The 12,143-nt window shown below is 43.4% G+C and overlaps 2 protein-coding genes across 3 annotated transcripts in view; both read right to left on the bottom strand.

The window, feature by feature from the left end:
• Positions 1-12,143, bottom strand: part of TRIM14 (tripartite motif containing 14) — a 288,671-nt gene that overhangs the window by 158,820 nt on the left and 117,708 nt on the right. The gene's annotated exons all lie outside the window — the stretch shown is intronic.
• TBC1D2 (TBC1 domain family member 2) overlaps positions 1-12,143 on the bottom strand; it is a 62,719-nt gene that overhangs the window by 38,896 nt on the left and 11,680 nt on the right. For both annotated transcript variants that reach the window (XM_001113321.5, XM_001113411.5), the window contains one exon: positions 11,326-11,461. Coding sequence is in view for 1 of the 2 variants with exons in the window: in XM_001113411.5 (XP_001113411.2) it covers positions 11,326-11,461 (136 nt within the window). In the remaining variant the exon portion in view is untranslated. The remainder of the gene's footprint in view (positions 1-11,325; positions 11,462-12,143) is intronic.

Raw genomic sequence — 12,143 nt, 5'->3', positions numbered from 1 at the left:
ACCTAGATCTTACCAATAACTTGGAGCCAAGACCCGATGAACCTAGCCTAGATCAGCTGGACCCAGATGCGTAAAAAACAAATGCTTTTTATTATATGACACTGAATCTAGAAGTGGTTTGTTTGCAGCATTATTATGGTGAAGGTTAACCAGGACATACGCTTGCCCAGAATAGATTCCAGAAACCTAGAGCCTCAGCTGCAAGGGAGGAAAGAAAACAAGGTCTTGGACATAAATTCTTGGGTCCACAGAGGGTACGGAACTTCAAGACCCCCAGCTTTATGTAGGTATCTCAATTCTCTTTGGACCCAAAGATACCTACGTAAAGCTGGGGCTCTTAAAGGTCCATACCCTCTGTGAAGAGAGAGATTTTTTAAAAAATGTCTGTTGGCAAAAGTGACACAAGGAAATTCTGGGTGAAGGCTCTCTAGCTGTTAATATAACATTACTAAACACACCAGGAAACAAGACGCTGTGAATGAAAGGCAGAACAACAGCAAACAGCATAATTAAGACTTCACATATTGGAATTATGAAGCTACAAGGACTTCAAATATTGGCATTATTAGATAATGATTATAAAATAACTATATTAAACTAAGAAGTACAACATGGAATCACAGAATAAGGAATATAAAAATAGGCATATTTGAGAAAGAATCAGAATTTATAAAAATGTAAAGTGTAATCTTAATATATAAATATATATTTTATATAACTATAAAACCCAACGATTAAACAGAAGATTAGACACAATGGAAAAAAAACTGGTGAACTGAAAGATCTATAATAAATAAATTACCCAGCAGTCAGTAAGGAATTAGATATAACAAATACAACACAGGTTAAGAGATACAGAGAGTAGAATGAAATAGTTCAGCTGTAGGGTGTTTCTCAAACTTCAATGTGCTTAAGAATCACCAGGAGATCATGGTAAAAAGAGATTCCTGGTCTTACCCACAGAGATGTTAATTCAGTAGGTCTGGGGTAAAGAATTTACTTTTGTAATAGGCCCCCAGGTGATGCTGATGCTGCTGGTTCTTAGACCGCATGGGGAACACCATGGGTCCTAATACATGTTTAATTAGAGCTTGCAAAAGAAAGAACAGGCAGGTCGGGTGCGGTGGCTCACGCCTGTAATCCCAGCACTTTGGGAGGCCGAGGTGGGCGGATCACGAGGTCAGGAGATCGAGACCATCCTGGCTAACATGGTGAAACCCCGTCTCTACTAAAAAATGCAAAAAAATAGCTGGGCATGGCAGCGGGCGCCTATAGTCCCAGCTACTTAGGAGGCTGAGGCAGGAGAATGGCGTGAACCTGGGAGGCAGAGCTTGCAGTGAGCCAAGATTGCGCCACTGCACTCCAGCCTGGGCGACAGAGCGAGACTCTGTCAAAAGAAAGAAAGAGAGAAAGAGAGACAGACAGAGAGATGGACAGACAGAAAGACAGACAGAAAAGAATGAAAGAAAGAGAAAGAGAGAAAGAAAGAAAGAAAGAAAAAGAAAGAAAGAAAGAAAGAAAGAAAAGAAAATGGGGAGAGGCAACAAACAAGGAGACAATGGCTGATAGAAATCTTTAGATTCGAGAGGCACACCTATTCTAAGCAGGATAAATTCCTATTCTAAGCAGGATAAATTAAGAAGAATCCATGTCAAAGACAAAGAGAATTTTTAAAGTAGCCAGACAGGTGATTTGCAAAGGAATGACAACTAGACCATTAGCCAACTTCACTACAGCAATAATGGAAGCAATAAGACACCAGAATAAGATAGTCAATGTGCTGAGAATTTTATTCCCTGCGTAACTTTCAAGAGTGAGAGTGAAATACTTTTTCAGACAAAGAAAAGCTGAGTTTACCACCAACAGTTACCCACTAAAGGAACTTCTAGAGGAAGTTCTTGAAGATGAATAAAAATGATCCCCAAAGAAATTCTGTATGCAAGAAGGAACTGGAAGCAAAGAAATAGGAAGACATAAGGATAAATCTAAGCAAACGTCAACTGTAAAAAAATAAACAAACAAAAAACCCCAAACAAATAACATCTGTTTATGTTTAAACAAATAACGTTTAATTAGGGGAGTGAACCAAGACAGAACTAAAAAATTGGGTGACAAACACAAGGAAGACTTGGTTTCACGGAAGTTTTGATGTCCTTATGGTTGTTTAAGAGAAAAGCTGAGATACTTTCTTTTTTTTTTTTTTTTTTTTTTTTTGAGGCGGAGTCTCGCTCTGTCGCCCAGGCTGGAGTGCAGTGGCACGATCTCGGCTCACTGCAAGCTCCGCCTCCCGGGTTCCCGCCATTCTCCTGCCTCAGCCTCCCGAGTAGCTGGGACTACAGGCGCCGCCACCACGCCCGGCTAATTTTTTTGTATTTTTAGTGGAGACGGGGTTTCATTGTGTTAGCCAGGATGGTCTCGATCTCCTGACCTCGTGATCCGCCCGTCTCGGCCTCCCAAAGTGCTGGGATTACAGGCTTGAGCCACCGCGCCCGGCCAAGCTGAGATACTTTCATCAGCTTTAAGACTTAAAGTTGGCTGGGCACGGTGGCTCACACCTGTAATCCCAGCACTTTGGGAGGCCAAGGTGGGCGGATCACCTGAGGTCAGGAGTTCGAGACCAGCCTGACCAACATGGAGAAACTCCGTCTCCACTGAAAATATAAAATTAGCCAGGCATGGTGGCACATGCCTGTAATCCCAGCTACTCAGGAGGCTGAGGCAGGAGAATCACTTGAACCCAGGAGGCAGAGTGGTAATCAGCCAAGATTGTGCCATTGCATTCCAGCCTGGGCAACAAGAGCGAAACTCCATCTCAAAAAAAAAAAAAAAAAAAAAAAAAGACTTAAATATGTTAAATATGTAGAGTAAAATTTCTGAAGGAATTGCTGAATAAATAGAAATATATGACTCCCAAAACAGCAGAGGTTAAACACTGTTCAACGTAACTGGAATGTCTGGGTGATTATTTGTTGAACTTGTTAGACCTTGATTATTAAAAGATGCCTTCCCTTTACTGAGAAATCAAGGCTGTTTCCTTCCACAAATTAAATGAAATAATTCACATAAGTGCAGAACATGATGGTCAGGCACATAATCATAGCTCAAGATTTGCTGCTTCTTCTCTGGCCCTTTCCCAACAGGACCTACACGTTCCAATCAAACTAAATATATATATATATACACACACATACATACATGACAGCCTTATTGAAATAGAAATCACAAACCATACAATTCACCTATTTAAAGTGTACAATTCACTTGGGTGTGGTGGCTCATGCCTGTAATCCTAACACTTTGGGAGGTCAAGGCAGGCGGATCACCTGAGGTTAGGAGTTTGAGACCAACCTGGCCAATGTGGTGAATCCCCGTCTCTACTAAAAATATAAAAGTTAGCCAGGTGTGGTGGTGAGTGCCTGTAATCCCAGCTACACAGGAGGGTGAGGCAGGAGAACTGCTTGAACCCAGGAGGCAGAGGGTGCAGTGAGCCAAGATTGCACCACTGCACTCCAGTATGGGCGACAGAGTGAGACTCTGTCTCAAAAAATCAAAAATTAAAATTAAAAAAGTTAAGTGTACAACTCAATGGATTTTGGTACAGTCACAGAGTTGTGCTGCTATGAATATTTGTGTACAAGTTTTTGCGTGGATATGTTTTCATTTTTCTTGGGGATATAACTAGGAATGAAATTTCTGCATCATATGGTAACTTTATGTTTAACCATTTTAAGGGACTGCCAAATTGTTTTCCAAAGCAGCTGTACCATTTTATATTCCCAACAGCAGGTTATGAGGGCTTCAATTTCTCCACACCTTCACCAATACTTGTTACCAATACTTCTTACTGTCTCTGATCATGGCCATCCTAGTGGATTGCATAATCTCAGCTCACTGCAACCTCCACCTCCCAGGTTCAAGTGGTTGTCCCATTTCAGCCTCCTGGGTAGCTGGGATTACAGGCACCCGCCACTGTGCCTGTCGAATTTTTGTATTTTTTGTAGAGGTGGGGTTTTGCCATGCTGGCCAGGCTGGTCTTGAACTCCTGACCTCAAGTGATCCACCTGCCTTGGCCTCCCAAAGTGCTGGGATTAAAGGCCTGGGCCATCGCACCTGGCTTATTTTTATTTGATTGTTTAAGCTTTTGGTTTCATATCTAAGAAATCATTGCCTAATCCAAAGATTATGCTTTTGTTTCCTTCTAAGAGTTTTACATTCAGCTCTTTTACCCAATTTGAATTAATTTTGTGTATCGTGAGGATGGGGTCCAACCAACTTCATTCTTTCGTATGTTAATATCCAATTTGTTTCAGACCCATTTGTTGAAAAGACTATTCTTGCCCCTATTAAATGGTCTTGGCAAGCTTGTTGAAAATCAGTTGACGTAGATGCTTTGATTTATTTCTGGCCTCTGAATTCTATTCCATTGATCTACACATCTATCCTTACAACAGCACCACAGTGTCTGGATTACTATAGCTTTGTAGTAGTGTTGATATTGGGAAGAGTGCGTCTTCGAACTTTTTTTTTCTTTTTTTTTTTTTGAGACAGAGTCTTGTTCTGTCACCCAAGCTGGAGTGCAGTGGCATGATCTCGGCTCACTGCAACCTCCACCTCCTGGATTCAAGCGATCCTCCTGCCTCAGCCTCCCGCGTAGCTGGGATTACAGGTGCACGCCACCATGCCGGCTAATGTTTTTGTATTTTTAGTAGAGATGGGGCAAACTTTTTTTATTCTTCAAGATTATTTTGGGTACTCTGGGGCTCTTGAATTTCTAGGATCTTGAATTTTAGGTTTAACTTGTTGATTTCTGTAAGGAAGCCACCAGAATTTTGATGGGGTAATCTGTAGATCTATTTGGGAAGTATTGTCAGATTAACAGGTTAGCAATATTAAGTCTTTTTTTTTCTTTCTTTTTTTGAGACAGAGTCTCACTCTGTTGCCCAGGCTGGAGTGCAGTGGTGTGATCTTGGCTCACTGCAGCCTCCACCTCCTGGGTTCAAGCAATTCTCCTGCCTCAGCCTCCCAAGTAGCTGGGATTACAGGCATGTTCCACCAGGCCCAGCTAATTTTTGTATTTTTAGTAGAGACGGGGTTTTACCACATTAGCGAGGCTGGTCTTGAACTCCTGACCTCAAGTGATCGGCCCACCTTGGCCTCCTAAAGTGTCGGGATTACAGGTGTGAGCCCCCATGCAGCCTAGAAATATTAAGTATTTTGATCCGTGAATATGAGGTATCTTTCTAGCTATTTAAGCTTTTTTTTTAAAACAATGTTTGGTGTTTTCAGAGCATACATTTTGCATTATTATGTCAAATTTATTCCTAAATATTTCATTCTTTTTCTAATATTGTTATGGAATGTTTTTGTAATTTTTTTTGTTGTTTATTACAGGTGTATAGAAATACAACTGATATTTCTATTTTGATCTTGAATCCTGCAATCTTGCTAAACTAATTTCTTAGCTCTAATAGTTCTTTCTTAGGATTTTCTGTAAACAAATATCATGTCAACTGCAAATAAAGATAGTTTTACTTTTTTCCTTCCCAATCTGGATGCCTAATTTCATGGTCTTGCCTAATTGGTCTGGCTAAAGCCTCCAGAACAATGTTGAATAAAAACAGCCGGAGTGAAAATCCTTGTCTTATTCCTGATTTTAGGGGGAAAATATTCAGTCTTTTACCATTAAGTATGTTAGCTTTGCAGTTTTCATTGATTCCCTTTTTCAAGCTGGGGAAGTTTCCTTCTACTCATTTTTTGTTTTTTGTTTTTTTCCTGAGACAGAGTTGCTCTGTCGCCCAGACTGGAGTGCAGTGGTACAACCTCCGCCTCCTGGGTTCAAGCAATTCTCCTGCCTCAGCCTCCCGAGTAGCTGGGACTACAGGCCTGCACCACCATGGCTGGCTAATATTTGTATTTTTAGTAGAGACAGGGTTTCACCATATTGGCCAGACTGGTCTCAAACTCCTGACCTCAATTGATCCACCCACCTTGGCCTCCCAAAGTGCTGGGATTACAGGTGTGAGCCACTGTGCCTGGCCTCCTTCTAGACTTTAAAAAAAAATTATTTATTTATTTATTTTTAAAATTATTATTTAGAGACGGTGTCTCACTCTGTCACCCAGGCTGAAGTGTAGTGGCATGCTCATAGCTTACTGCAGTCTTGACCTCCTGGGCTCAAGTGATCCTTCCACGTCAGCCTACACAGTAGGTGGGACTACAGGTGTGTGCCACCACACCCAGGTAATTTTTTGTAGAGACGGGGTTCACTACAATATTTTGTAGGCTGGTCTCAAACTCCTGGCCTCAACCGATCCTTCCACCTCGTCCTCCCAAAGTTCCGGGTTTATAGGCAAGAGCCACAGCGCCTGGCCCTTTCCAGTCTTTGTGAGTGGTTTCATCACAAAGAGGTGTTGAATATTGTCAAATGCTTTTTCTCAGTCCACTGAAATGATGTGGTTTTTCACCTTTATCTTATTAATGTAGTGTATTACATAAATTGAATTTCAGATGTGAAACCAACCATGCATTCCTAAGATAAATCCTATTTTATCGTGGATTAATCCTTTTTATATGCTGCTGAATTCAGTTCGCTAGTATTTTGTTGAGAATTTTTACATCTGCCTTCATAAGCGATATTGGTCTGTATTTTTCTTATGATGTCTTTGGTTTTGGTATCAGAATAATATCAGTCTTATGAAATGAGTTGGGATATGCCCCCTCCTCTTCTGTATTTTGGAAGAATCTGTGAAGAATTTGTATTAATTTTTCTTTAAATATTTGGTGGACTTCACCAGTAAAGTCATTTGGTCCTGAGTTTTTCTTCATGGTATTTATTTATTCATTTAACTAATTCAATGTCTACTATGTAATTAGGTCTTTTCAGATTTTCTTCCTGAGTATATTTTAGTAAATGTGCCTTTCTAGGAATTTGTCTATTTTCATCTAAGTTATCAAATTTGTTGGCACATAGTTGTTCACAGTATTCCCATATAATCCTTTTTGTTTCTGTAAGGTTGGTAGCAATGCTCTCTTTTGTTCCTGACTTTACTAATTTGAGTCTTCTCTCTTTTCTCAGTCTGCCTAGCTAAAGGTTTGTCAACTTTGTTGCTCTTTTCAAAGAACCTCTATTGATCTCTAACTTAGTTTAAAACAAGATCCAGGGGTGTGTGTGTGTGTGTGTGTGTGTGTGTGTGTGTGTTATATAGTTGGGCCCAGAATAAGAAAATACTGAGATTATGCTTTCATGGATAGTACAGCTGAGTGATGGAAGGAAAAATTCATCAGTTGAATTAAGAGCAGAGAGGAAATCAGAACTCAGCACTCCCAATACCTGATCTTTTGCTGTAATTACTAAGCGGTCCTGTTATAAGGGGAGCCCCTGACTCCTTGGCCTAGGGACTTCCCTTTCCCAGTCTTGCTTTCCCCATCTGAAAATACAAGAATGTAGTTTCGTTGAAGAGAATCATGATGATCATGATAGGCACTACTATTTACTGAGCATCACTTTATGCTGGGTCCTGTGCTGAGCCCTGTTACATGGATTTCACAAACCACAAGTCACATGAGTTGGAAAGGGACACAGGGCCACATCCCTATAGCTAGAGGCACTGGCTAGGTAGGGTAACCATTACTACTGCCACACTTTAACCAGGAACTGCTCCCTCCCTGACACGTCCTGGGTCTGATAAGCAGTCCTCCCTGGGGTGTGGGAAAGCACAGAAACCACAACTTAAAGGCAGCAAAAGGCCTTCTAAGCCCTAGCACACATCTCCTCTGGGAACGGGGAGCTTGCTACCTTCTGAAATAGTCCGGCTGGTCACCACCCAGTTAAACCACTATGCTTGGAAGAGCTGTCTCCATTTCATAAATTTATCAACTTTGCTTGGAGCAGTTCATGGACCATTTTCTGTTTAGGTTTAATTCCAGGCCTGCAAGGCCTGGCCAGCATGGGAGTGGTGGTCCTAAAGACTTGTTCTGAAAGGATAATCTTGGGCAAGCCAGTTATCGTCCCTGAGTCTCAGTTTCTTCATCTGCAATGGGGATGCCGAACATATCCATAATGAACACTGGATGGACCCTTCCACGGCTCAAGTTCTAAGCGAAACACTATGATGCATTCCACTCACTTAATCCTCCCAAGACCAGTGAAGTAAATACTATTCTCCCCACACTGGGCAGAGAGAACTGAGATTCGAAGAGAATAAGTAATCAAAACTGCAGAGCAAGTAGGTGGTGGGGCCCAGCAGCCCTGGATGACTAACTCCATGGTTTGAGAACTTAACCATGTGATGACAACACTTCACAGGTTTGTCCAGACAACTCGAGAGCATAAAGCACCCAACACAGTGCTCAGGAAGCTCCCTACCCCCTTCCCTGAGTATGACCTGGGTTCATGGAAGCACCAACAGTGAGTTCCAAGACCAGCCAGAGCAAAGGGGTGTAGGACACAAAGGCAGCTCTCATCTCACCAAGTTATCTGGAGCTTTCAGCATCCCAGGGCACTTCTCTTGCAAAGTAGCCTGGCATCTTCTGTGGCTATGACAAGTTACAGGAGGGAAGTTGCTCTATGACCCTCTGAAGCTTCCTTCCTTTCTTGGTCTCTGCATTTTCTATGTTCCGCTTCTGCTGCCGTGGCCTCTATCAGGCATGGACTAGGCTTAATATTGGTGAGACTTCCCTGGGTACATGCTGGCTGGATAGCTGGACTTCTCAGGCCCTCTCTACCAGCATGCTCCCAATGCACCCAGTTCCCTGTAGGTCTTCCCAACAGATGATCTCCTGCAGGGTGCCCTCCATGTCCGCTCACCCTGTGGGGCTCAACCATGCCCTATACCTGTCAAGCCTCTCTCTCGAGCTTAGATCTCTCTCCTGGGCTCCAGGTCATTCATCCAAATGCCTTCAGGGTAGCTCTATCTCCAGCCAGCAGACCTCAAAGAACACTCATCATCTTTTCCCTAAAACCTGATTCTCTCCTGGAAAGGACGTCACCACCCTCCTAGTCACTCAAGCAAATTCAGACACTGACGCCAGCAGAGGGAAATACTCTGCCCGAGTCACACAGAACCAGGGGTCCCTAATCCAAGTCCCGTGAGCAATCTATTTTGCCTTCTAAGAGCTCTAAGTTCATCTGAAGTCCACACAGAAAATAAATGCCCAGGTTGGGCGTGGTGGCTCACCTCTGTAATCCCAGCACTTTGGGAGGCCGAGGTGGGCAGATCACGAGGTCAGGAGTTTGAGACCAGCCTGGCCAACATAGTGAAATCCCATCTCTACTAAAAATACAAAAAGTTAGCTGGCCGTGGTGGCAGGTGCCTGTAATCCCAGCTACTATGGAGGCAGAGGCAGGAGAATCACTTGAACCTGGGAGGCAGAGGTTGCGGTGAGCCGAGATCGCGCCACTGCACACCAGCCTGGGTGACAGTGCAAGACTCCATCTCAAAAAAAAAAAAAAAAAAAAGAAAAGAAAAGAAACACCCAAACAGGATCACTATTGGATATAGTTTGAATTCCTGAAAGTTTCCACCCCTTCAACTAGAGTAACAATAGTAGCAGCAGCTAATATGTATTGCATGCTTAAGACTGCCAAGCACAGTTCTAAAGCAGTCTGCATGCATTAACCCCTTTAATTACCATGCTAAGCTTGTAAGGCAAGTGCTGTTGTATTTACATTTAATAACAAGGTAAGCAAAGCACTGAGAAACAACTTGCCAACAGCAACACAGCCATGACTGATGGAGCCAGGATACAAACCCAGGCAGTTTGCTTCCAAAATCCAAGCCACACTGTTGCCCTTTTTTTTTTTTTTTTTTTTTTTTTTTTTTTTTGAGACAGGGTCTCACTCTGTTGCTCAGGCTAGGATATGGTGGTATGATCGTGGCTTACTGCAGCCTTGACTTCGTGGGCCTGGGATTACAGTCACACGCCACTATGCCTAGCTAACTTTTCACTTTACTTATTGTAGAGGCAGGGCCTCATAAGTTGCCCAGGCTGGTTTTGAACTCCTGGCCTCAAGTGATCCTCCTGCCTTGGCCTCCCAAAGTGTTGCGATTACAGGCGTGAACCACCACGTCTGGCCCATACTGCTACCTTCTTAGATATTATCTAAAACAAACTCTGACAATAGTAAGGTATATATATAATATATTATTAAATAAAAAAGTAGTTGAGATATGATTGACACAATAAATTGCACAAGTTAAAAATGAGTAATTTGATGCTTTTGACATATATAGACATTTGTGAAGCCATCACTACATCACATTCAATATGATCTCATTTATGCAATATGTATATAGAAAACGTAGAGGAAAGAAATATACCAAATGCTAAGAGTATTTGTCTGGGTGATAGGATCATGGATAATTAAAAAAATACTTTATTTATAACCAAGTGATTCTCCTGCTTCAGCCTCCCTAGAAGCTGGGACTATAGGCTGTGAGCCACCTTGTCCAGTGAGTCATTTTTTATACCCTTCCAGATGTTTCTGATTTCCTATAATGAACATGTACTACTTTTCCAATCAGAACAATGAATTTTTTTGTTTGTTTGTTTTTGGTTTTTTGGTTTTTTTTTTGAGAGAGAGTCTTGCTCTTGTCACCCAGGCTGGAGTGCAATGGCGCGATCTCGGCCCACTGCAACCTCTGCCTCCTGGGTTCAAGTGATTCTCCTGCCTCAGCCTCCTGAGTAGCTGGGATTATAGGCACCTGCCACCATGCCTGGTTAATTTTTGTATTTTTAGTAGAGATGGGGTTTTGCCATGTTGGCCAGGCTGGTCTCGAACTCCTGACCTCTGGTGATCTGCCCGCCTCAGCCTCTCAAAGTGCTGGGGTTATAGGCATGAGCCACCGCACCTGGCCAATTGTAACATTTTAAAGTGATGATGTGATTAATTGAAAATAAAGGCCAGGCGCGGTGGCTCAAGCCTGTAATCCCAGCACTTTGGGAGGCCGAGACGGGCGGATCACGAGGTCAGAAGATCGAGACCATCCTGGCCTACATGGTGAAACCCCGTCTCTACTAAAAAATACAAAAAACTAGCCGGGCGAGGTAGCGGGCGCCTGTAGTCCCAGCTACTGGGGAGGCTGAGGCAGGAGAATGGCGTAAACCCGGGAGGCGGAGCTTGCAGTGAGCTGAGATCCGGCCACTGCACTCCAGCCTGGGCGACAGAGTGAGACTCCGTCTCAAAAAAGAAAAGAAAAGAAAAGAAAAGAAAGCCCATAACCCTCTCCCGGGGCCCACCTCCCTGCAGGAGAATCATAGTGGGTTGAGCTCCACTGAAGGGGCTGCCTGTAGCTTGGCTAGCCCCTCAGTCCCTCTGGCACTTACTGTATTTCAGTTCCCAGGTGCTTGAGTGAAATATTCTGAAGGGCAGGGAAGGGCTGCAAGGCAGCTGCCACACCCACTAGCCCAGGGGGTGTTTTCACAGGGCACAGGAACTCCTCCAGCTCTGCTTCTTCTTGCCCTGGGAACAAAGGAAAGGGAAATCAATCAGCCGGGTCACTGTACCTGGAAAGACAGGTCAGGTGGGATGCTATGGGTGCAGCCCTGACTGGGAACAGCCTGGAGTTGGAGAGTTGCAGGGGCACGCAGGCCTTCCCTGTAGGTTAACAGCAGCAAAATAGGCTTTTCACAAAATGTTCTGCAGCCAGTAAAATGATGCATTTTGCTGGTACAGCCCTCCTGCAAACCCCTTAAAAATATGCAGACCTAGCTGGGCATGGTGGCTCATGCCTGCAATCCCAGCACTTTGGGAGGCGGAGGCGGGCGGATCACCTGAGGTGGGTAGTTAGAGACCAGCCTGACCAACATGAAGAAACCCTGTCTCTACTAAAAACACAAAATTAGCCGGGCGTGGTGACGCATGCTTGTAATCCCAGCTACTTGGGAGGCTGAGGCAGGAGAATCACTTGAACCCAGGAGGCGGAGGTTGCAGTGAGCCTCGATGGAGCCATTGCACTCCAGCCTGCGCAACAAGAGCGAAACTCCAGCTCAAACAAAAAAAAAGAAAAAAAAAGAAAAAAAATGCAGACCTACAGTTAATTCTACATCTGAGAGTTCATCCTAAAGATGGAAGTGCAGACAAAACTTTATGTGCCAAGAGGTTCATTCTAGCATTGTCACAATAGCCTCAAAGTTGGAAAAGA

The sequence above is a fragment of the Macaca mulatta genome, chromosome 15 (assembly GCF_049350105.2).
Source record: "Macaca mulatta isolate MMU2019108-1 chromosome 15, T2T-MMU8v2.0, whole genome shotgun sequence".
Taxonomy (NCBI): domain Eukaryota; kingdom Metazoa; phylum Chordata; class Mammalia; order Primates; family Cercopithecidae; genus Macaca; species Macaca mulatta.
This window is presented reverse-complemented; position numbering and strand designations above follow the sequence as displayed.